Source organism: Humulus lupulus, chromosome 5, assembly GCF_963169125.1.
Source record: "Humulus lupulus chromosome 5, drHumLupu1.1, whole genome shotgun sequence".
Taxonomy (NCBI): domain Eukaryota; kingdom Viridiplantae; phylum Streptophyta; class Magnoliopsida; order Rosales; family Cannabaceae; genus Humulus; species Humulus lupulus.
In genome coordinates, this window is record NC_084797.1 from 91,056,759 (window position 1) to 91,083,256 (window position 26,498).

The window sequence follows — 26,498 nt, forward strand, 5'->3', positions numbered from 1 at the left end:
CATCATCAAATATTCTCTTCTTTAATTAATTTCCCATGTACCCTTTTTTTGCCGTCTTCCTATCTAAACTATATTTTATACATGTACATATACATATAACCATCTAATTAAAATCAAAGGCTCCTAAATATTATTAACAATGTCGACCACCACATGAAAATCAAAAAGCCCACACTTTTCTCTTCAACAAAATACATCTCATACAATTCAACACTATATATAAAGGCAGAGAAGTTAAGGTACAAATAACTTTATTTCTACACACAATATATAGATATTAATGATATTCATAGATTCACACCAAAACAACAAATGATCTTGAGTTTCTCTATCCTTTATTACAACCTTTTCCTATACCTTCTCCAAGGCCTTATTAAAAAGGTAATCACCACTTGCATGGCTCTAACCCTAAACTCTCCACCTCCTTCAAATCTCTCATGGGTCAGGTCGCTTTTCGTTGGACCTCTAACAGTTGATAATTCTCACGATGATCATAACCATCATGAACACGACATTAAGAACATTGAGGCGCACAAGGAAGAAGAAGAAGATATAAATCTACATCGTCTCTATCATCGCGAGAATATTCATAACGGTGCAAGATCAGAAAAGTTGCGGTTGATAGGGATTGCAACCATGAAAGAAAACGAAGGTCTTGAAATTAACTATAATAATCAGTGCTACTTATTGTCAGACAATAAAGGATCGGTCAGCAGCGATGGCGGCGATTGCAAGGCTAAAGAGGCCGCTAGTTGCAGGTTACGAAAGAGGCCTTCAAGGCTGGTTGTGCCGGAATACCTGGCAGGCCAAGAATTTTGTGAAAATGGTAGAACAAGAAAGTTTGAGAACGAAGAAGTTGAGGTTGAAGGCAGAGATTTCTCTTTGGTAGCAAAAAAAGGAATGAGGATGTCTATGGAAGATGGATATGGAGTTTTGCTTGATATTATGGGAGATCCAAAGCAAGTAAGTATATCATTTTTTTTATTTGTTTTCTATTATTATTACGAACATTTATGCAATGTAAATTAATTGCTAAAGCCTATATTTACACAGATTTTATGATAATAAAATTAGAGTTTATTTTTCAAGAATATTATATATATATATATAATGGTATGATCTATTTGCGGTCATGTACGGTACGCAGGCCTTTTTTGCAGTAATGGATGGGCATGGAGGGTGTGCAGCCACTGATTATGTTGCTGAAAATTTAGGAAAGAACATTGTGAAAGGGGTTGAACATATTCCAACAAATAGAGATGAAGATAAGGTAGAAGAGGCTATTCGTAAAGGATACTTAGTAACAGATAAGGAGTTTCTTAGTCAGGTAAGCTAACTAACTACTATTTAGAGTCTAGTATCCTCTAGACACAATTGACACACATATTTCTCTATTTGAGCTTCTCTATTGACTTGGTCTTTACAATATTTGTTTTTTTTTTGAACAAATTCAAAATAATTTATAGCTATTGATGAGCTGGTTACTTATTATATAAACTACCTCTCCTATAATTTGAGTTGGCACAGCCAAACTTCGTTAATTTGACTTTTTTTTCTGCTACAACATACTTTAATTAATTAGTTTTGACTTTCGAAATATCATTAATTGTTCGTCATGCCGACCGTTTCTAAATAATGTGATTTTGAAGACACCAAGTTCCATGCAATATATATGGAAAAAATTATATACAGTACCCGTTTTTAATTAAGTGCTTTCCTTTATACCCCCAATTTAAACTTTTATTAAAATGCCCACTATTTCATATGATATTTCTATTATACCCTCTAAAACAGAACCCCTTTAAGTTTCTTCAACACTTATATACATATATATGATATACTATTTCATATTTTCATATGATATACATATTATATGTATATAATATTGTACGCCCTAAACACCCACGGGTTATTAGCGAGTTGGAAAATGGCATAATTTTATCCGCCACGTGGAAGCCTCCTACCCGGAGCTGTTATTACGAGTCTCCACATCTGTAGCCCGAGCTAATCAAAGGGCTAGCAAGTATGCTCGAAGGCATCGGATCAACAGTGTAGATATCACGAGCTAATGCTACATCAGGCTCGAGGTGCGGCATAGATCTGGCACCCCTGTCCATTTGTGAAGTCAACCACGCAATGTAAACGTGCGCATATCAGACATCACGTGTCTACTCCATTCCTGAATTCTTGGACACGCAGCATAAACGTGCATGTTCAGGCGCCCCATGACTAGTTTGGGCCATGCGGCCCATTATCCCCCTTACCTATTGATTAGACAACACTTCATTGTCAGGTTTTAGGAATTAATCATAAGTGTCACAGAGGTGACATGATGGGTAAGAAGGTCACGGGATGGCCCCCTTTACCAACACCCAGGTGTCCTCTCCCTATAAATATGGAGACCCTGGGCGTTACAAGGGTTGGCGTCTAGTTTGTAAAGAAACACCCTGTAAGGAATACTAGAGAGATATCAATAATATTGACTGGTGGACTAGAGGGATTTTAACCTTCGAACCACCATAAAGGAAAGGAGTCATAACCTTCCCCCTATACTATTTTCACCAGTTTGGAATATAAATATTTATATATTACGGTTCATTATCTAGCACTAATCCATCCCATTTATTCGTATAATTATCTGTTGCCGAAGAACCGCGTCAATAGTTTGGTGCTTTCATTGAGAGAATTTAGATTGATGCTATTGTAGAAACCCAACCATGGTGGTTACTCGCTCGAGGGATGGCAATGAAGCGGATCAACGTGATGGGCAGGAGGATCACCATGCCGCCATATCCGATGAGCAAAACCCCGAGGTTCAGCAGCAACCGGGAAAGCAGCCAATGGGCCAGGGCGACACTGGAAGTTCGGCTCCCCAGCCGCCAAATTCGAACCCGAATTTTTACACGGCGATAGAAATGGAAATTGAACAGCTGAGAAGTCAGCTGTCGAAAGCAAACAAGCAAATCGAAGAGGTCTTGGCCCGATTACCCTCTCTTACAACCGACGCTAACGTCGGAAAGAGGCGTAGTGGGACTCATAAGTCCCGCCGGGGTAACCGGTCTAGGCCCAGCCGATCGGTTAGAACCTCGACTCCGAATTCTACTCCCACGTCTCACCCCCAGGAAACTGTGTTTGAGGAACTTCCTAGGGCCGATCAGCAATTCAGCCGATCGGTCCGGACCTCAACTCCTAGCTTGATTCCACTCTCGAGTGCACCCAGGAGGGCCCAAGGCAGCTCGCAAAGGAGATCCGGGGAGGGCTCGCGGCGACAGCCCGTGTAACGACCCAAATTCGCTAATAAGGCTTAAGGGCCTTGATTAGCGTGTCAGGAGGGCATGATGGGATTGATGTGTGATTTTAATTATTTAAATGCATGGTTATGATTTAAAGCATGTTATATGACTATTTGTTTATCTGAGATGCATGACTATGTAAGTTAGTGTGCATGTAGGCCCGGATCGTGTTAGAAGGGCATAATTGTAATTTTGGCCATGATTGGGCGTAACTGTATTGATATGTGTTGATTGTTGAGGCCACAGTGGTATGTGGATGTATCTGTGCTTTGTGACTCAAGGCGATCCCAATGAGCAGGCTAGCGGAAAGTGTTGACAGGAATTTATACCCAGCTCGGGGCGAGCCTGGGGGTATAAGCAGGAATTCAGAGAAATGGATTGAGATTTATTTTGATGATGGGGGATAATTATTTGGTGATTTATCAGGTATTGGGAAGCAACGGGAAAATATTAGAGACACTTGAGGATTAGCGGGAATTGGGTGAATGACTAAAATGGCCCTACTTGAACAAAAAGGATTTAGAATTTATAGGGAGGGCGTTTTGGTCATTTGGCTTTTGGAGATAGGTTTTTATAAGGCTTTATAGAGAGAGGGAATGCTGAAAGAAAAAGAAAAGAAAGAAGAAGGAAAGAAAGAAAAGAGGGAAAAACAGGTGGGTTTTCTCAAGGAACGGTTTGTGCGTTCTTGCACCGTTCCTCTCCGTTTTTCTTGGGGAAAATCTCGGTGGAGAGTAAGGGTAGGCTGAGCATCAAGGATCTTGGGTTAGACTTGAAGATTTGGCAAGAACACATCAATGTTTGAGGTAAGTTTTAGAGATTTTCGGTTTTAAGGGTTTTGATGGTTTGAGCTGTGTTTTGAGCTGGATTGATGGGAATCTCAGGGGATTTCTGGGCAAGCTTTGAGGGAGAGCAAGCTAAGGAGGCCTAGGGTTGATTCAAGGTCGAAATTTGCAGCAATGGTATGATTTCTAAGACTTTATCTTTGTGGTTTGCATGAATTTCTGGTTTAGGGTTGTTCATGGTAGATTTTGAGATTTGGGATAAATGATCTTGGGATTTGAGGATTTGGGATGCTTGGGATGAATGGAGAGTGTTCATAAGCTTGATTTTGAGTTTGGTAAAGATTTGGGGAAGTTTGGTTTGAGATTGGGTGAAAGAAATCGCAGAAATGCGATTTTGGGATTTCTGGGCTGCAACTAGCGCTACAGCGCTAGTCAGTGGGCGCTGTAGCGCTAGTCCCTGTTTCTGGAGGGGTGTTCTGCTTGTAGCGCTACAGCGCCCTCTTTAGAGCGCTGTAGCGCTGCACTGTTCACAGAGGGGAATTTTTGAGTTTTGATGATGGATTTTGACCTAGGGTTCGGGGCTTGTTTCCGCCACTTTGTTTTGGGGATTTGGGACTTCCCGGGGGCTCGGGATTGGTCCCGAGGCTAGGTATTCGGACTTGGGGTTCGGTGTTGACTTTGACCTATGTTTGTGCCTAGGTGTGCGCTAAGGCTCGGTTGGGATCGTGCTCAAGGAGTCAGGTGATCTAAGCTATTGATTGGAAAGGTAAGAAAACTATAACACCCGAGGTTAGGGCATGGCCCCAGATTGTATTATGTGCAAATGTTTAAACCTTAAATGAATCATGATGTGTGTGAATGATTATTTCGAATGTACTATATGTGTGATTATGATGAAATGAGCGGCAAGGGCCGAGTACGGCGTAAGCCGGGGCGGCCGTGGGCCGAGTACGGCGTAAGCTGGGGCGGCCGTGGGCCGAGTACGGCGTAAGCCGGGGCGGCCGTGGGCCGAAAGTAACACCTAGCACATGGGATGCTATAATCAGGGCGGGGCCCGGTGGATACATGTGTTTGCTTAGTCTAAACGGTTGACTTATTTATTTGTGGATTATCTGTTATGATAAAACTGTATACATTGCATATGTTATGTTCTGCATGAGTTTTCTTGCTGGGCTTCGGCTCACGGGTGCTCTGTGTTGCAGGTAAGGGCAATGACTGAGTCAACCAACCATGAGTACGGAGAGCGTGAAGCGACGTGTACATGTTTGGTCTGCCCGACTGCTTTGGTTGGGGGTTTATTCGAAAATGGCTGTAATAATCTATGATTTTATGATTTCTCAACTGTAACCTTATTTCAAGATGTAATTAGTTTTCAAACCTTATTTTGGGATCCCAAATGTTTAATAATAGAATTTTTAATGAAATGACGCATTTTCAAAGATTACAGCCTTAACTTTTAATTAGTCACACTTTTGTTTCAAAACCTCGGTTAGCGAGTCCATTGCACACTGTTTTGTCTTAAAAACTCACTTAGTAACGGCTCTAAGGAAGTAGGGAGTTACAACTTGGTATCAGAGCGAGCCAAGGTTTATTGGTTCTGGAGATCGACCGAACATGTACGCTCGCTGTCAGTGACAAGCTCGACTCAGGGTTGGTTGGTATGATTAATTGACATGTCTGAATATATGTTGACTGCCCTGTTTGCCTGCTTATTTATATGGAGCATGAGGAATGAGATGACATATGCATGAGATACTAATAGGGCCTGGCCCTTGACTGTTGCATGTTGAGATCAATGTGTGCTAAATAACATTATTATGCATGTGGATGAAAATTGGCATAATGGTTCGCATATTGAGCGTATGTGGTTAGTTTTCTGAATTAAATTCATATGTTATATCTGTTTATTAGCTTGTATGAAGCATGATGAGCATGGATATACTTAGTGATGCTAAATCTGGTAGCTAAATGTATATCATTGTGGATTTGAACTAGTATATGCTTGTGTGTGCATTATACCTGTGGATATTTGGACCTAGTGGTGGTTTGGTTCAGAGTAGGAACCACAGAGTTCAGGAGTTGGGTCAGTTTTGGACAGATGAACTCGAGTTGTTTGTTCCTAGAAGGGTTTGGGGACCTGACATTGTGTTATGAGGGAGATTCTAGATTTAAGTTGGAGTGGAGAACTCCATTTATCCCTGAAAGCAGCAGCGGAGGGTCACTAGGGTGTGAGTAAGCTGCGGAGTTTGTTAGTTGAGATGGGATAGGAGAACAGCGGATTTCTCTGGGGAAATGGCTGCTTTAGATGTTTTAACAGTAAGGTTACCAGTGCTGGTTTACTGTGAGGTATGGACAGATAAGGGTACTATATGAAAGGCGTATAGGATGTTATCCTCTAGAGTTGAGGAAGGTACGAGCTGACAAGGAATTTATCAATAGACGGGCAGAGTTAATTCCACCCATGGTTAAGAGGATGAGAGATCCTGATTAGAGGGTTATGTTAAATGATGAGGTAGAGGGATGCCTGGAGTTGGTACTCGGACTCAGGTACTGGCTTAATGGGTTGGAAAGAACCTAGATGATGAATGGTTAGAAGAGATTTTAAAGACATGGTTTGAACTGTGGAGACTGGTGGACTTATAAGTTTGGTTTGGACTGTTGGGGGTAACAACAGCGTAGATCGATGGGTATGGTGATTTGGGTAATTCATTTCGGAAAGTTATACTGATGGATGTATCCTGAATTGATGGCGACCCATTTAAGGATTTGAGATCGGGAATGGTCTAAGGTATTTGGGCTGCGCTGAGGTATGAGGCTATCGTCTGTATGTGGATGGCGGAGAGGGCCATGATGTCGAGGAACTGATGGTTGATGATTAGAACATGAGTGCTAGGGCCGCAAGGGCAGTGCTTCCTTTGATGGAATTAGTAAAGATAGATTCGGGACAATCAAGTTAAAAGAACCCCGGATAGGGTTGTGGCTTCTGTAATTGCCAAGAAAGGGGAGAGGTCTGGGTGAAAGGATGGTACTGCTATTTGATAGAACGCAGCAAGGTTGGATTCATGATTGTCGAGGTAGAAGGACCCCAGACAGTGCTTGGGCACCTAATTTGAGATTTGAAAGAAGCTTGATTGCTAAGGTGGTTGTCGAGCTGGCGACAGGAACCAGGGAGGTTAGTTAGTATGCGCTTGGGGGAGAGGATGCCACCTGAGAGGAGGTCAGGTGAGGACATGACTTCTACGTAGAATGACTCGAGATGTTGGAATGGATTTCCATGGTGAGGGAACGGAGAACCAGAGTGCAGCGATACATTCAAAGTTCGAGGCTGAGTCCTTAAGGGTGAGTATTTAACTGACGAGCTTATGCTTTGGTCATGTAGCGAACTGGAAGGATTCGGTGTTGTGAATGCTCCGTGAGGGTGATGGACCTAGAGAGGTTGCCTCAATGGTACCATTCGAGAGGCTGAGGACAGTGATACTTATTGAGAAGGAATTAGAAACTCTGGCAGATGGATTGTTGAGGATATCATCTGGAGTACGTAAAGGAGACATAACGGATCAGTGGGAAAATTACGTGGGTATGTAGAGAAAAGATTTAGGGGATACTTCAAGGTCAGACTACAGATAGGATTGGTATAAGGAATGTTGTAAAAGACGGTTTGGCCGACAGAAAGTCTATTGAAGAAATCGAAGGAATTGATCTTGGATTAGCCAGAGTGTTATACTGCGGGGATTGCTAGTATCGTCGGGTTAGGACGAAAAGTACAATGTTGGATACAAGGTGGGACGATGTCCCCAAGAGTTGATCTACGACCTGGTTATTACCAGTTGGAAACCAAGGATAAAGAATTTTCGTGAATTGATTAGGTTGCACCGGGCAGGGTGTGAGGAATTGGTAACAAGGATTCTGGAACGGTTCAAGCTGCAGCAGCACAGGTAAGTTCTTTAGACAGAGAATGCATGAACGGTGTGGGCAAGTTCCCTTCAAGTTCACGAGCAATACATATGGATTACTCCCAGACAGAAATGGTGAGCAAGTGACTATGCAAAAGACGTTTGTACCCAGAAGGCGAAGTCACAGGTAAGGTTCTACGGAGTGTTAGTTTGGATGTCGTCAGGAGTTCTCAGATTACGGCTGCAAGAAGAAAGGACAGGTAAGAGAAGAATTGATCTGAAGCCGCAAAGAAGCTAATGATGGGCGTTTGAAGAATTGAAAGCATAACAAGATTGGTAAGCACGTCATCTATTGCACAAGCATCTCCGGGGACAACTACATCAGAGATGAGAAGAACAGCAAAACTTGAGGTTAGACGGACTGAGTTTGTCGAATGAGAAAGAAATTCAGAAGACAAGGTAAGAATTGATTAATATCTAGGAATGCTGGAATGTGTGTGTGTTATGGCTAAGTTAAGAGTGGTGGCATAAAGGACTTGGTCTATGATGAGGTACTTGAGTGTTGGGTATTAGTAAGAAGGTTAACGTTGAGACCCAGATGCGGTGAAAAGTAGCAGACGGACGACCAGTGCTGGAAATCCTCGATTGAGCGAGGGGAGATATAATTGGAGGCGGAGCTCCTAGCTGTGAGGCGTGTTTCAGTCAGGGAATAACGCCATAGATTGTGATGGAGGATATAAGGCAATGACTGAGATCGGCATAATGTCAATAGGTAAGGGTTAGCTGGTGAGTGCCACTGAGCTGTGGAATCCGAAGTGTTGGCTTGAGTTGAAACAGGGAAGGACCCTGTCATGGTGTTACAGTAGGGTACCAGGATCGAGTGAAGGATCCAGGCAGGATATGGTTTTGGATGAGGATTCTGAATGACATCATTCCACCTCCTAGGGTACGTGTACCGGGAGGGCTGAGCGGGTGACAGTGTTTAGGTGATGTGGTAGTGTATCATGGGGATAGACCACATTAGACCTTAAGTAAGGTATTTAGACATGAAGAGTTTTAACTCGGTTGTTTGAGTTAATGTTGATTGGGTCGAGTGAACTGGTTTCAGGATGGAGCGTCGATGATATCGAATTGAGACCCTTTAGTAGTTTAAATTTTGGAATGGGCCTAGAGGACGAAAAGAGCAGAGTAGGAATCTGGGATTACCAGTGGATTGCAAGTGGAATGGCAGTCTGAAGGTTTATCAGACATCAACTGAATCGAGCGCTGAGTATGCGAAAACTTGAGATTTTAAGGGAAACGTTATCCCTGACGAGTTAGTCGTGGTGGCAGTTATTGGTGTCTTGTTCATGTAACGCGACATAGGGCTTGGCTTTAGTTCAGAGAGAAAGCCAAAGAGGTCGTTGAAACTTCTCAAGGCAGGGGTGTCTGCCTATTTGAAAGAATAAAGAGCTGGTAAATTGTTAAATGTTGAGGAAATAAAGTTTCGGAAGGAAAGAGTTGCGTCTCTGCGTAATAACAGACGAGGATCTGTAAGGTGTTCAGAGAAAGAAGGGAGAGTTTTGACTCCTATTTCAACATGAAATTCAGAAGTTGTGCTAAGGGTTAGGCCGGCGGGGCCTACAAGCTGATCCCACCTAGTAGAGGTGATGACTTTTGAGTATCTCCGGAATCAAGAATAAGACAGTGAAGTGGTCATTGTAACCTAGGCAGACCCTGGGCTTCGGCAGGGTTGCGGTGTAACGAGAGGCTATCAAGAGTATGGCTATTAGACAAGATCTTGTGGGGCAAATTTGTTACTCTTGTAAGAGTGTGGTTGAAAAGTAAAGTAAAGGCGGTGGACCTTGGAAGTATGGTCAGAGTTGCGGGTTTACAGACTGATAGGTTGGATAAATTTCGAGGACGAAATTTTTATGAGGAGGGAATAGTTGTAACGACCCAAATTCGCTAATAAGGCTTAAGGGCCTTGATTAGCGTGCCAGGAGGGCATGATGGGATTGATGTGTGATTTTAATTATTTAAATGCATGGTTATGATTTAAAGCATGTTATATGACTATTTGTTTATCTGAGATGCATGACTATGTAAGTTAGTGTGCATGTAGGCCCGGATCGTGTTAGAAGGGCATAATTGTAATTTTGGCCATGATTGGGCGTAACTGTATTGATATGTGTTGATTGTTGAGGCCACAGTGGTATGTGGATGTATCTGTGCTTTGTGACTCAAGGCGATCCCAATGAGCAGGCTAGCGGAAAGTGTTGACAGGAATTTATACCCAGCTCGGGGCGAGCCTGGGGGTATAAGCAGGAATTCAGAGAAATGGATTGAGATTTATTTTGATGATGGGGGATAATTATTTGGTGATTTATCAGGTATTGGGAAGCAACGGGAAAATATTAGAGACACTTGAGGATTAGCGGGAATTGGGTGAATGACTAAAATGGCCCTACTTGAACAAAAAGGATTTAGAATTTATAGGGAGGGTGTTTTGGTCATTTGGCTTTTGGAGATAGGTTTTTATAAGGCTTTATAGAGAGAGGGAATGCTGAAAGAAAAAGAAAAGAAAGAAGAAGGAAAGAAAGAAAAGAGGGAAAAACAGGTGGGTTTTCTCAAGGAACGGTTTGTGCGTTCTTGCACCGTTCCTCTCCGTTTTTCTTGGGGAAAAGCTCGGTGGAGAGTAAGGGTAGGCTGAGCATCAAGGATCTTGGGTTAGACTTGAAGATTTGGCAAGAACACATCAATGTTTGAGGTAAGTTTTAGAGATTTTCGGTTTTAAGGGTTTTGATGGTTTGAGCTGTGTTTTGAGCTGGATTGATGGGAATCTCAGGGGATTTCTGGGCAAGCTTTGAGGGAGAGCAAGCTAAGGAGGCCTAGGGTTGATTCAAGGTCGAAATTTGCAGCAATGGTATGATTTCTAAGACTTTATCTTTGTGGTTTGCATGAATTTCTGGTTTAGGGTTGTTCATGGTAGATTTTGAGATTTGGGATAAATGATCTTGGGATTTGAGGATTTGGGATGCTTGGGATGAATGGAGAGTGTTCATAAGCTTGATTTTGAGTTTGGTAAAGATTTGGGGAAGTTTGGTTTGAGATTGGGTGAAAGAAATCGCAGAAATGCGATTTTGGGATTTCTGGGCTGCAACTAGCGCTACAGCGCTAGTCAGTGGGCGCTGTAGCGCTAGTCCCTGTTTCTGGAGGGGTGTTCTGCTTGTAGCGCTACAGCGCCCTCTTTAGAGCGCTGTAGCGCTGCACTGTTCACAGAGGGGAATTTTTGAGTTTTGATGATGGATTTTGACCTAGGGTTCGGGGCTTGTTTCCGCCACTTTGTTTTGGGGATTTGGGACTTCCCGGGGGCTCGGGATTGGTCCCGAGGCTAGGTATTCGGACTTGGGGTTCGGTGTTGACTTTGACCTATGTTTGTGCCTAGGTGTGCGCTAAGGCTCGGTTGGGATCGTGCTCAAGGAGTCAAGTGATCTAAGCTATTGATTGGAAAGGTAAGAAAACTATAACACCCGAGGTTAGGGCATGGCCCCAGATTGTATTATGTGCAAATGTTTAAACCTTAAATGAATCATGATGTGTGTGAATGATTATTTCGAATGTACTATATGTGTGATTATGATGAAATGAGCGGCAAGGGCCGAGTACGGCGTAAGCCGGGGCGGCCGTGGGCCGAGTACGGCGTAAGCCGGGGCGGCCGTGGGCCGAGTACGGCGTAAGCCGGGGAGGCCGTGGGCCGAGTACGGCGTAAGCCGGGGCGGCCGTGGGCCGAAAGTAACACCTAGCACATGGGATGCTATAATCAGGGCGGGGCCCGGTGGATACATGTGTTTGCTTAGTCTAAACGGTTGACTTATTTATTTGTGGATTATCTGTTATGATAAAACTGTATACATTGCATATGTTATGTTCTGCATGAGTTTTTTTGCTGGGCTTCGGCTCACGGGTGCTCTGTGTTGCAGGTAAGGGCAATGACTGAGTCAACCAACCATGAGTACGGAGAGCGTGAAGCGACGTGTACATGTTTGGTCTGCCCGACTGCTTTGGTTGGGGGTTTATTCGAAAATGGCTGTAATAATCTATGATTTTATGATTTCTCAACTGTAACCTTATTTCAAGATGTAATTAGTTTTCAAATCTTATTTTGGGATCCCAAATGTTTAATAATAGAAGTTTTAATGAAATGACGCATTTTCAAAGATTACAGCCTTAACTTTTAATTAGTCACACTTTTGTTTCAAAACCTCGGTTAGCGAGTCCATTGCACACTGTTTTGTCTTAAAAACTCACTTAGTAACGGCTCTAAGGAAGTAGGGAGTTACAGCCCGCCCCGGCCAGCCGTCCTGCACCACGGTCAGACCACCGAGCGTAGGACGCGGGGAATGGTAGAACGGAGCGGCCGCGACCTAGCTTAATCCGCCCTGACGGGACTAGGATCGCGTCACCAGTTAGGCATCCCCCGTCACCGATAAGATACCCATCTCCTCCCCGTCCAGTCCAAGACATTCCGGCTCATGGAAGCAGCAAGAGAAATCCTCCTTCTGCCGGACCTTCACATCGCAGTCGAGCGCATGGGGAAATCCTGGATCCTCACCCTCAGCGGCGGGCTCCGAGTTTTTCAAACAGGAGTTACTGGACTGGGAGTCATCGAAGTGGCATGTCTGGCGAAGACCTGCGCCACCGTTTGAGTTCGGCTCAAAGACCTCGGGCCACCCCGAGGGCCGACCTTCGAGATCGCCTCAACTCTCAGAGAGGAGATCCAGCTAGAAATGGTAGTCGTGCTCAACAAGGGGAGGGTCTATCGGAAGTACATGACAGCAGGAATGTCCCACATAACCTAGCTCAAGCTAGGAGGGACGATAACCCGCCTAACGCATACAATGGAACTGGAGCTGTTGAACAGCCCCAGACAACCAAGGAAGTAAGGACCAAACCCTGAAGCGTCTAGCTCAGATGGAGGTGTTGATGAGGAAGCTCTTATCAGAAAAAGAAAAAGATGAGTACGACTCAGGGAACGAACTCGAGCTCTTCGCCCCCAGCATAGCAGCCACGGCGTATCCACCTGGTTTTTGTATGCCCCTCTTGTCCAAATTCGATGGGGATGGAGACCCGTCATATCATTTGGGTATGTTCAACACCCTGATGATGGCCCACAACATCGGTCCCGAGCTAAGGTGTTTAATATTTCCTTCCACCTTGACTGGGCCAGCTAGGCAATGGTTCAAGAAGAATAAAAAGCAGTCCATCAGCTCGTGGAAAACCTTTTCTGCTGACTTCAAGAGGGCATTCCGAGCTTCTCAGGCTGCCCTCGTCAATGCCGACACCCTGGCAAACGTAAAGCAACAGCCCGAGGAACCTTTGAAAGCTTACCTGAGCAGATTCGCAAATGTCGCGGCTCGAGCCAGGGACGTAGATGATAGTTCCAAGCTTATGGCCTTGAGGACTGGGATCCTCGTTGGGGGAGGACTCAGGGAAGAGATACAGAGAAAAGGTGTCAGCACCGTGAACGAATTCTTAAATAAGGCACAGGGATGGATAAACCTGGAGGAGGCGCGAGCATCGGCCACGGGAACCAGCCAAGCCTCTGATCAGCCTGCTGGAGTGGGAACGGATGTCATGACAGCGGCCCAAACCGTTACACAGAATAACCAATTTGGTGGAGGCAAGAGAAAAGGGAGCGGCGAGGGCGACCAGCACAACCCGAAGAAGAACAAGCCTGGAGAAAATTTTAAGCCAATCTACGCGACTTACACCGAGCTCACAAACACTAGGGAGAACATTTTCCTAGCAAACTCTGCTCGCCTTCCCTGGAAGAAGCCAGAGCCTTTGAAGCACCAAAAGGCTAAGCGAGACCCCTCCAAGTTTTGTCGATTCCACAACGACATTGGCCACAACACTGAAGATTGTAGGCATCTGAAGGATGAGATCGAGACTCTCATCAGAGTCGAACCCTTGGCTCAGTATACGTGGAATAGGGTTCCCGCCGGTCAACCAGCTCCAGAAGCTCCGATAAGTCAGCCCGGGTCTCGGATAAATCAGGACACCCCTCCTCCTGTGATAGGAGGAGAGATCTCCACGATCTCCGGAGGCCCCCATCTGGTCGGCATGAGAAGAGGTGCCCAGAAGAGGTATGTCAACGAATTGAAAGCTCATAATGGAGTGGAGTTCGTCCCAGAGCAGCATCTACCCAAACAACAACGACTAGAGAGACAACCAATCATATTCACCGAGGAAGATGTCGGCCACGTCCAGTTCCCCCATAATGACCCTCTGGTCATAGCCGCCCAGCTCGCCAATCGGAGAGTTAGGAGGATACTGGTCGATAATGGGAGCTCGGTGAACCTGCTGTTCCGGTCTACGCTGGAAAAGATGGGTTTATCTATCATCGAGTTGAAAGCCACCTCCATGATGTTATATGGATTTTCCGGATAAGGATCGGCAGCAATAGGGACAATCGAGCTGGTGATTACTTTGGGAGAGGGACCCCGGACTGTCTCAAAACTCCTCGAGTTTGTGGTCATCGATTGTCCCGCTGCGTACAATACGATTTTGGGCTGACCTACCTTGATAGCATTTGAAGCCATAACCTTCATCCGCCACCTCGCGCTAAAATTCCCCTCTTCCTCGGGGATATGCGCGGTCCGAGGTGATCAGCTCACTGCCAGGGAATGTTATAGCATTTCCATGAAGGGAAAATTAAAACCCGCACAGCAGACAATGACCATCCAGGGTGGAAGTGAGGAATCTCAGGAAATTGTACCTAGTCCTGAGATAGAAAAACCTCAGAATTCCAGAGGGGAGGGTATCATCTTAAATAATGATATCGACCCCAGAATAGGCGAGGACAGATCCGAGCTCCAGGCCATCGAAGAGCTCGAGGAGGTAAATATCGACCAACAAGACCCCTCGAAGGTGGTGAAGCTCGGGAAAAACCTATGTAGCGAAAGGAAGGCGGAGCTGATTAGGTTTCTGCAAGGAAATCTAGATGTGTTCGCCTAGTCTCATGGAGACATGATAGGGATCAGCCCGAGAGTCATCATGCACACCCTCCACTTGGATAAAAACGTGCCTGCAAAGTACCAGAAACAAAGGCGCCTAGGAACGACCCGAGCTGAGGCCCTAGAGGAGGAAGTAGCCCGGCTCTTAAAGTGTAGCTTTATCCGTGAAGCAAAGTTCCTGATCTGGGTAGCCAATCCTGTGTTGGTCCTGAAGCTCAACGAGAATGGCGGACCTACATCGAATTTTCCGATCTGAACAAAGCCTGCCCCAAAGATTGCTTCCCTTTGCCAAGGATCGACCAATTGGTAGAAACCACGGCGGGGCACGAGCTCATGTCATTTATGGATGCATACTCGGGCTATAACCAGATCGCCATGAATCCCGCAGAATAGGAGCACACTAGCTTCATGACCCTAACTAACGTTTATTGTTACAAGGTCATGCCTTTCGGGCTGAAAAACGCGGGAGCTACGTACCAGAGGTTGGTAAATAGGATGTTTACAAATCAGATCGGGAAAAATATGGAAGTGTATGTTGACGACATGTTGGTCAAGTCGAAAACTACCGATAACCATGTCTTCGATCTGGAGGAATGCTTTAAGATTTTGAGAGAATACGACATGAGGCTAAACCCCCAAAAGTGTACTTTCGGGGTCGCGTCAGGAATATTCCTGGGTTTCATTGTCAATACCAGGGGAATAGAAGCGAACCCCGATAAGATCAGGTCGCTACTCGAGATGCCATCACCCCGGTCGCGAAAAGACGTTCAAAGTCTGACAGGAAGGGTGGCGGCCCTTAATCGGTTTATTTCTAAATCTACCGACAAGTGTTTGCCATTCTACAACCTGCTCCGGGGAAATAAAAAATTCGAGTGGACTGAGGAATGCGAACATGCCTTCCTTGACCTAAAAGCACATTTAGCCGAGCCGCCCGTATTATCCAAACCAACGGCTGGAGAGCCTCTTTTCCTTTACCTAGCTGTCACGGAACATGCGGCTAGCGTCGTACTAGTCCGAGAAGAAGACCGGTCTCAAAAGCCAGTCTATTACATCAGCAAGAGGCTTCTCGGAGCTGAATCCCGGTATCCGTTGATGGAAAAGATGGCCTTTTGCCTTATTACAGCCTCCCGAAAGCTTAGGCCGTATTTCCAGTCCCACTCAATACGCGTCATAACCGATCAGCCTTTAAGGCAAGTTTTGCAGAAACTTGAAGCATCGGGACGTCTGTTGAGGTGGGCTATCGAACTCAGCCAATTTGAGATACTGTACATACCGCGAACTGCTATAAAAACCCAGGCCCTGGCTGATTTTGTGGCAGAATGCACAGGGTTCCGAGAAGACCCAGTGGAAGAATTAGCTCAAGCCTCATGGAAAGTCTTCGTAGATGGCTCGTCTAACGAGAACGGCTCCGGGGCTGGAATCATACTGATATCCCCAGAGGGACATCGATTCCACTCGGCGTTACGATTCGGATTCAAAGCGTCCAACAACGAGGCCGAATATGAAGCTTTATTGGCTGGGCTAAGGGTGGCCCAGGAGCTGAGGGCCAGCTCCGTCCAGTGTTACAGCGATTCCCAGCTCATGGTAAACCAAGTGTTAGGAGAATACCAAGCACGGGGAGCCAAGATGGCTGCTTACCTGGCCAAGGTAAAGAAAGAGCTATCTGCATTTGAGCGCGGCTCAATCGAGCAGATACCTCGGGAACAGAATGCCAACGCGGACGCCCTGGCAAAGCTCGCTACCTCTGGGGAGGCGGAGACTTTGGGGCTGGTACTGGTAGAGTTCTTGGAAAGACCAAGCATAGAGGAAATCAGGGTAGAGGTCGAGAAGATCGACGACAGACCGACTTGGATGACTCCCATCCTCGAGTATCTCACAGTAGGGAAGTTACCCAAGGGGCGAAATGACACAAGGAGGGTACTTTACCAGGCTCCGAGGTATACAGTGATAGATGGGATATTATACCGATGTGACCTCTCTTTACCTCTCCTACGGTGTGTTCTACAAAGCGAGGCGAAGACCATTTTGCAGGAGGTGCACGAGGGCTTTTGCGAAGATCACACTGGGGGGCAAAGCCTGGCCTTGAAGATATTAAGGCAAGGGTACTATTGGCCCACTCTGTCAAAGGACTCGATCTCCTACGTCCAAAAATGTAACAAGTGCCAACGATTCGCCACAATTGCCCGGGCTCCTCCGGTCGAGCTGAAGATGATCTCGTCCCCATGGCCGTTCGCGGTCTGGGGGATTGACCTGGTTGGTGCCCTCCCTACTGGGAAAGGAGGAGTTCGCTATGCGGTGGTGGCTATCGACTGTTTCACAAAGTGGGCAGAAGCAGAGCCTCTGGCGACGATCACTTCAAAAAGGGTCATCGACTTTGTGGTCAAGAATATTGTTTGCCGATTCGGGCTGCCAAAGAAGATCGTATCAGATAATGGAACGCAGTTCGACAGCGATTTCTTCACCGAATTCTGCGAGAGGCACGACATTGTTAAAAGCTTCTCCTCCGTGGCCTATCCCCAGGCCAATGGGCAGGTCGAGGCTGTCAACAAGACGCTAAAAGCAAGCCTTAAGAAGAGACTGGATGAAGCCAAGGGAGTCTGGCCCAAATAACTCCGCCAGGTACTGTGCGCATACCGGACCTCGCACTGAACTTCGACGGGTCACACTCCTTTCTCCCTGGCTTTCGGGAGTGAGGTCGTCCTTCCTGTCGAAGTAAAGGTAGCCTCGCACAGAGTCCAGGCATTTGACCAAGACCAGAACGACAAATTGCTCTGCGCGTCCCTCGACCTAATTGACGAAAAACGAGAAGCTTCACAGCTGTAGCTCGCGCATTATCAACAAAAGATCACTCGTTATTTCAACCCAAAGGTCAAGAAACGCGTCTTTAGCATAGGCAACCTGGTACTCAGAAGAGTCTTCTTAGCCGGTAAGGATCCCAAGGACGGAGTTTTGGGACCAAACTGGGAAGGGCCCTATCAAATAACAGAGATCGTGAAAGAAGGAACCTTCAAGCTAGCTCGGCTTAATGGAGAAGCAGTCCCACGGACTTGGAACGCTATACACCTGAAGAAATATTATCAGTAATATCTTTGTAAGGCTTAACTAGGAAAGCCACCTTTTGTTTATTAAATAATGAGAGAGTCTTTTCGCGGTGTCATATATGTTTGTGGATGTAATGTCAAGTAACCACGAAAGGCCCCTTCCTGATTACTTGGGGGGCATATGTCCTGGATACAACCAAGTCCGAAAACTTAGAGGTTGATTCAAATTGATTAATTGTTGTTTTTCTTAAAAAGCGCGAGATATCAATAAAGGATTAACGCGAACTAAGTTTTTTAAAATTAATGTCCTGGATACAACTAGGTCCTAAAACTTAGAAGTTGATTCAAATTGATTAATCGATGTTTTTCTTAAAAAGTACGAGATATCAATAAAGGATTAACGCGAACTAAGTTTTTAAAATTAATGTCCTGGATACAACCAGGTCCTAAAACTTAGAGGTTGATTCAAATTGATTAATCGATGTTTTTCTTAAAAAGCGCGAGATATCAATAAAGGATTAACGCGAACTAAGTTTTTAAAATTAATGTCCTGGATACAACCAAGTCTTAAAACTTAGAAGTTGGTTCAAATTGATTAATCGATGTTTTTTCCTAAAAAGCATGAGATGTCAATCATAACACCAACAGAAACTAAGTTCTCATCAAATGCGTTAAAGAGGAGTAACAATAAAGTTAAACCACAAAAAAATATAAATAGATTAAAGTAAATATGAGGAAACCAATTGTCTCGAGGATAAAAAACCTCGTGATAAAAAGTTACAAATAAAAAATAAGAGAAAAAGGAGCAAAAGTCCTAAGCCCCACCAGGCCGCTCTGAAGAAGTCACCCCTTTGGCGTCCTGCTCGGCTGCAGCAGAAGTCTCCCCAGTCTCAGAGGGCGCCTCCTGTTGAAGTCAAGCCTTGAACTTCTCGAGGAAGGGCTCCCACACCTCCGGTCCCGGGAAGGAAAAATCACCATCCTGGTTGAAGGCCCAGCAATGATACAGCATGGCCTCCATGGAGGAGCTGGAAGATGCCCTCTCTGCCACCAGGGCGGCCTTGGCCTCCTCAAGCTCAACCTTCGCAGCATCCAAGGCGACTTGTGTAGCCCCGGCCTCCAGCAGCTTGGCCCGGGTTACCTCCAAGTTGGCCTGCGCAACAATCAAAGCGGCCTGCGCGACCTTCTCGCTTTCCCTGGCAGTCGTCAGGGCAGCCTTGGCATCTCGCTCTTGTTGTTGAGTAGATGCAAGATCGGCCTTGGCAATCTGGAACTCGCCCTTGACCTCGTCAAACCTGGCCCGTGACCGAGCTATGCTTCGGTGTAGGGCCAAAGCCGCCTACAAGGTCAAAAGATGATAAGGCATGTGCTTTAGAAAAATCAAAGAGAACCATCGGTAAAGCAAACTTACCGTGAAGGTCATCCCCAGTGAAGACTCCATAACATTCTCGGGGCTCCTCATCTCAATCTCCCACAGATCCCTTGGGGTGGCATTGTAGCAGTGATCCACCATATAGGTCGCGGTTTCATAAACCATCCCTCGAAAGGCCTCGGGGATTTTCTCCAGGGCCTAAGTGTTGACTGGGATGCGCACGGTGGGAACCGGAGCTGGCAAGGTCCCGGTTGGTACCTTTAGTTCCCGGTTAGAGACAGGAGGTCGCGGGGGAGGTGGAGCCATCTTCTCTATAGCGGGAGGGGGTGGAGGCGCCTTCTCTATGGCGAAAGGACCCTGGCCCCTCCCCTTGGTAGGAGACTTGGAAGTGGTCCCGGGAGGGGGAGTTTTCTTGGTCAGCCGGAGCTTCTTAACCAATGGTTCGGACGACCCGGAGGAAGGATTCCCCCCTGGAACATGGATCGCAGAATGTTGTCCCCGGGGTGTGACATCTCCTCGCTTGAAATAAAGACAACGAAGCATCAGTATGCATGTAAAAATATTTGATCACAAAAAATCTAAAGAATGTATTGAAAAAGGTCCTACCCTCCGAGCTAGAGGAGGAATCTATTGCCACGACCTCCAGCCGCGGAGCTTCTATGGGGGAGTCTAAAATTAAAACTTCATGAATGAGAGGGGGCTCTGGGTCCGGATCCGCCTTACGACTAGACTCTTCTACATACTTCCTAAGCCCCGGAGCTACTATACCCCCCAGAAGGGAGGGCCATGACCTAAGGTTGGTCCCGTACTCCTCAAAAAAAGCCGACCTAAAGGTCAGGCTATTGTCTACTACTACAGTGCCCCTAGGTCGGCCCATGTCATAGCGCAACACTAGTTGGTCAATGCACTGGAGCAGAGTTACGTTACGAGCTGAGTCATTTTGATGACAGTGAACGAGTTGGCTGGGGTTATACCTAGCAAGTCGTAGGTCTGCGGTAGCCCTGTCTAAATCCTTAAACAAGTATGGGTTACCTTGGCCGGAGGGGCCGGCTGCTGCCCCGGACTGGATACGCTCCACGTTGACCTCCTGGGCGATCTCAAGAGCCCGCTTCCGACGCACGAGCGGCACCTCGTCTTCCTCGTCCTGCTCGTCGTCATTCGCAGCACCCCGCTCAGGGATGGGTGCCATCTCACGAGCTGCTGGGACGGTCCGCTGCCTCCTTAAGGCTAGGGTCTGGCCCGAAGAAATTAACTTACACGCCAACATCATCTCATCAGACATGAGCTGGCAGTAGTCTTTTTCGCTTGGAGGGAGCGTGGCCAAAGTTTCATATTGACCCCCAAGGGTCACCGATTTAGCCGTCTTCGCGAAAATAGCTGCACGACGGTATTCAAATCAATACGTATGGAAAGAAATAAGTCAGCAACGATTTCGCGAGCTAAGGATAGAAAGAACTTACGAGGACGGTTAAACTAATGGTGTTCGCAGTTGCAGAACCCCGTCGACATGAAGAACTGGTCCTTGAAGTCGTTGGGGTGGCTGGGCAGCTCGATGACTACGGCGGAGTTGGGGAAACGGGTCAAGTAATAGAACCCGTCGCCTCGTCCCCATTGATCCGGGCTGGCTTTGAGGCAGAAAAAGTAGCGAATGTCCGCCGGTGTAGGGACCTCCCATTCCTGCTTCAGGAACAGGTACCTCATCCCCGCAAACAGACGGTAGGAGTTAGGGGGGAGTTGAAAGGGGGCCAGCTTCACGAAGTTCAGGAAGTCCATGAAGTACTGGTCCAGAGGAAGAAAGGCCCCGGCCTTGAGGTGTTCGTCGCTCCAGGCCGCGAACTCCTCGTCGAGCGGTGCGCAGCTCCGCTCGCCCTCAAGGGGAGGACGAGCAACAAGAGCGCCTGTCCCTATGTCGATGATGTGGGAAAGCAGGATCTTGTTGACCTTCCCCAGAGTTGTAACCTTCGAGGCAATCCTCTCGGCCTCGAAGAAGACATCAGGTCCCACCTCGACCTCTTTCTCCACGGTGGGACCGAAGTGAGGGATAGGGGAATCTGCTACCACCTCCTTCCCCTTGCTGGTCTGCTGGGATGACGAGCTGACAGCACTCTTCTTGGGCATGTTTTTCCTGGGTCCCATCTGGTCACCTAACGAACAAAGATGAAGAAAATTTAGAAAGGTGACCTAAAAATAAGAAAGGGAATCTAGCGCGAGGAATGATTTTCCTTACACGGGCTGAGGTAATCTCAGCCCGCGGTGCGTGAGGCCACGCGGTTCTATGAACGCGCGCCTGTGCTCCCAACGGGTCCCCGATTGCTCGAAATCCGTGTGTCAGGAGGGTCAGGATAATGCTTGCCTTGGAGGGAAAGTTTCAAAAGAAAAACTGCCTGGGAAGCGTGACCCCTAAGCTACCCAGTTTTGCACCCCAGAAACTTGTTGTCTTCCCCTCTCCAAATAGGAGATTACCCAGAAAAGTCACCCCAGAATTATCGTGTCCTATGCGTTATATTCCTAAGCATTTTCTCCTATGGTTGATACCCCTAGGATAAAAACCTACGCACAAAATACCACCAAAAAGAAAAAGAAAAAATACAACCTACAGTGTGCGACTAAGAAAGAAGTTTACATAAACAAAGAAAAAATGGAAACATTTAAACATACAGTAGGCAGAGGACTTACAGAGGTTTTTGCTGTGTGAAGATCGAAAAGGGCGTAGGAATCAAAATCCTAGTGGAGCCTTTAGAACTGGAGTCACGGACAAACCCTTGTGTCTGGAACTCAGAGACTTCTGGAATGAAGACCGGAAGGAAAAAGGTTTCTGAGGCTAAGAAGAGAGAAGATGAAGAAAAATTTTCAAATAAAGGGTGGCTCATGCGGAAGGTGGCCAACCTTGTATATATGTAAAAGGCAAAGGAACGAGGACCATTCGATCATCTTAATGCGAGATACGAGGGTCACAACTCGAAAGATGAAACGACGGCCGAAGATAGGCTAGGCCATTTAATGCGATTCTCGGAAGACGGTCCGTCACCAACCACAATGCTCCACATATCCGATGCCAGTGCAATAGGCGGGACATGAAGAGTCGAAAAGGAAGCCTAAAAGCCCCCACTGTGGCCACAGGTGACATCACGTGCCACGAGCAGGGGCTTGGGGGGCAAATGTACGCCCTAAATATCCACGGGTTATTAGCTAGCTCGAAAATGGCATAATTCGATCCGCCACGTGGAAGCCTCCTACCCGGAGCTGTTATTACGAGTCTCCACCTCTGTAGCCCGAGCTAATCAAAGGGCTAGCAAGTATGCTCAAAGGCATCAGATTAGTAGTGTAGATATCACGAGCTGATGCTACATCAAGCTCGAGGTGCGGCATAGATCTGGCACCCCTGTCCATTTGTGAAGTCAACCACACAATGTAAACGTGTGCATATCAGACATCACGTGTCTACTCCATTCCTGAATTCTCGGACACGCAGCATAAATGTGCGTGTTCAGGCGCCCCACGACTGGTTTGGGCGATGCGGCCCATTATCCCCCTTACCTATTGATTAGACAACACTTCATTGTTAGGTTTTAGGAATTAATCATAAGTGTCACAGAGGTGACATGATGGGTAAGAAGGTCACGGGATGGCCCCCTTTACCAACATCCAGGTGTCCTCTCCCTATAAATATGGAGACCCTGGGCGTTACAAGGGTTGGCGTCTAGTTTGTAAAGAAACACCCTGTAAGGAATACTAGAGAGATATCAATAATATTGACTGGTGGACTAGAATGATTTTAACCTTCGAACCACCATAAAGGAAAGGAGTTATAACCTTCTCCCTATACTATTTTCACCAGTTTGGAATATAAATATTTATATATTACGGTTCATTATCTAGCACTAATCTATCCTGTTTATTCGTATAATTATCTGTTGCCGAATAACCGCGCCAACAAATATATATATATATAATACATACTACAACAATACTTAGAACCATATGCTCAAATAAGAGTAATTTGGGAAGTCTCATAATAATAATGAGTAAAATTTAACTAAATATATTTAGTGTCTAATTTTACATAACTATTCCTAAAAGTAGGTAGTTCTCAACTTTTCTCATATATATGAGATTAAATACATTATTCAAGCTGATTTGAATTTTATAAAAATCACCTATAAATAATTATTAACACTTATAGCATAATCTATACCTTAAAACAAATTTTTTTATTATTTTTTTCTCTTTCTTCAAATCTATACATTTTTCTTTTATCTTTTTTCTAGAAAACTTAAAAATAAAATTACAGTCACACCGCTAGTCGATTGGGCTCAAAAATGATATCACCGTGACTTGCTCTTCAAAGTGATCATTTTGATATGTGGGAATAATATGTTTTTTGGTCGTTACCGGAGAAGAAGACCATAATAAAAAGCAACATTTTAGTTTCTTTTTTATATTGTATTGACCAAAAAGTAACTAAATTTTAAACTTAATCAAAATGTAATATACTAAAATTTGTATTCTTATTTTACATTTAAAAAATACTATATTGTATTATAAACAGCTTAAATTTATTTAAAAATATTCCAAGTAACTTTTTTAAAATAGATTTTTTAAGATATTGTTTGGTAATATTAAATAGAATATAAAAAAATATTGTATGGTATACTAAAAGTAATTTTTAATAATAAGTTATATAGTAATTTTTCATATTTTATTGTAACTCATTAGTTTCTAAAATATAACTAATCGGCAACGTAAAAGTATCTTAAGTAATAAGACACCATAATATAACTTCAAAATGATTAATTAGTATTTGATTTCCCTTATCTACAAACTTTTTATATAGAAGATATATATATATATATATATATATATATAAACGAGGTGGAAGCAACGTGCAATGCATGTTTGCTTAGTTTTAAAATTGTAAAGATTGTCTATAATTTTAATAAAAATTGGTCGACTGTTTTTTTTAAATGTATATATATATATAATAGAATGAATTATAGTTATATAGTATATATAAATATTTATATCAATAATTCCTACATATATGACATTTAAACACAACGTTGATATAAATATATATTTACATGGCTACATGAAATATATATATATAAAATATAATAATATTTAAAAAGAAATTAATAAAAGAAATAAAATAAGAATTATGAAAAAGTCATAGTATAGACAAGTCTACATGCATCAACTATTTTAGAATCTAATGTATCTCACAATGTCATTTGGTGAAATTGATGAAGAAAAAGAAAAAAAATGATATGTATGACTTTATTATTTTTAAATAAATATGATTTAATCATTTAAATTATTATAAAATATCTTTAAAATATTCTATTTTAATTTATTTATTTATTTTTGTTTAATTTTATATGTTTGTTGTAGTTTTTGAATTTAGCAGTCACAAAAAAATATTAAATATTATATGTTTAATATAATATTAAGTAATAATTATTATTGTAAAATTTCTCAAAATTATTCTATTTTAAATTTTTTATTTATTTATTCTGTTCGAAGATATATATATATATATATACTAGATACAATCAATGTGCAATATACACGTTTGCTTAGTTTTATTTATAGAATTTATTATTATTTTTATTAAATTTATATTAATGTTATATAAATTTTGAAATAAACATCATATTTTAATTAAATAATTTATTTATTTTTGTTTAACTTTATGTTTATTCTAGTTTTTGAATTTGGGAGTGACAACAAGAGATTATATATTATATGTTTAATGTAATATTAAATATTATACGTGGATTTTAAATTTAAGTTACTTGTTAGCTAGTTTTTTTTTAAAATTAATTTGTTGTTAATTCACAGTAGATTATATTATATGTTTAATATGATATTATTCTAATAAGTGAGTTTAAGTTTAATTAAATTTTATTTAAGTTATAAAACGTATGATATTATTATTTTTAAATAATTATCATTATAAAATATCTCAAAAATATTATATTTTAATTTATTTAATTATTTATTATTGTACAATATTTGAAAAATATTATATTTTAATTTATTTAATTATTTATTATTTTTAAATAATTATTATTATAAAATATCTTATTTTAATTTTTCAATTATTTAATTTATTTTATTTAAATTTAAGTATTTACAAATTATAGTTAAATATAAAATTATTCTATTAAATATAAGAATATTTTTTAATATTAACATTAAAAAAATAAAAAAAACTGTTAAAACTAACATGAAATCTTCTTAAACGTACAGGGAGTAAGTAGTGGAGCTTGTGCAGCCAGTGTGTTGCTCAAAAATGGAAATTTACACGTAGCTAACGTGGGAGATTGTAGAGTAGTTCTCAGTAGAAAAGGAGTAGCTGATGTATTAACGAACGACCATCGTTTGACCACAAGAGAGGACGAGCGCCTTCGTATTGAGAATTCCGTACGTTAGCTTCTTAATCATCATCATCTGCTTAATTATTATATGGCACAAAATTATTTTGCTTAATTATTATTATTATTTATTACATAAGCAGGGAGGTTTTGTTCACTGTCGCAATGGAGTTTGGAGAGTTCAAGGGTCACTTGCAGTCTCAAGAGCAATTGGGGATCAACATTTGAAAGAATGGGTTATTTCTGAGCCAGAAATCAAAACTCTTCCTTTAACTTCTGACTGTGAATTTTTTATAGTAGCCTCTGATGGACTGTGGGACAAGGTATATATAATATTTATTAGATGATGGATGATCTTACAATTATACATATTTATTTATGTTGGGGTATATGACAATGTAGGTATATGATCAGGAAGCGGTGGATATTGTCCTAAGAGAAAACTCAATATTGAAGGCTTGTAAAAAGCTTGTAGATATGTCTTCAAGTAGAGGGAACATGGATGATATTACGGTCATGGTGGTCAACCTTCATAATTTTGTGCAAATATAGCAACTTGTTAGTGATCCCAAAATGTCAATATTACGCCCTCGCTATAATTTGCTTAATTAATTATTTATAGAATATTTGGTACATATATATTGCTGGTTCTTAGATTTTCTGTATCGGAACAATTTTGCCCCAAACTAGCTAGAATAATGCACTACTTTTGTTTAATTTAATTCGCCCCAAATAAGTAGAGTAG

At 43.4% G+C, this 26,498-nt stretch overlaps 1 protein-coding gene across 2 annotated transcripts; it reads left to right on the forward strand.

The window, feature by feature from the left end:
* The first annotated feature begins 142 nt into the window (after positions 1-142).
* LOC133777515 (probable protein phosphatase 2C 2) lies at positions 143-26,475 on the forward strand. 2 transcript variants are annotated; one of them, XM_062217164.1, is made up of 5 exons: positions 143-963; positions 1,148-1,327; positions 25,629-25,802; positions 25,897-26,076; positions 26,168-26,475. In XM_062217164.1, exons 1-5 carry the CDS (start codon positions 313-315, stop codon positions 26,303-26,305), a joined length of 1,323 nt encoding a protein of 440 aa, XP_062073148.1. In that variant the 5' UTR covers positions 143-312; the 3' UTR covers positions 26,306-26,475. The 2 variants fall into 2 exon arrangements, with proteins under 2 accessions (XP_062073148.1, XP_062073147.1); XM_062217163.1 differs by having other exon boundaries at positions 145-963; positions 26,156-26,475.
* The last annotated feature ends 23 nt before the right edge of the window (positions 26,476-26,498 follow it).

What these genes read in the sequence shown, in the direction of transcription:
- LOC133777515 (XM_062217163.1), top strand. Translation starts at nt 313, where the DNA reads ATGATCTTGAGTTTCTCTATCCTTTATTACAACCTTTTCCTATACCTT. An exon ending in ATAAGGAGTTTCTTAGTCAG is followed by an intron (nt 1,328 to 25,628) that starts GTAAGCTAACTA and finishes TTAAACGTACAG; the next exon opens with GGAGTAAGTAGTGGAGCTTG. An exon ending in CTGATGGACTGTGGGACAAG is followed by an intron (nt 26,077 to 26,155) that starts GTATATATAATA and finishes ATGACAATGTAG; the next exon opens with GTATATGATCAGGAAGCGGT.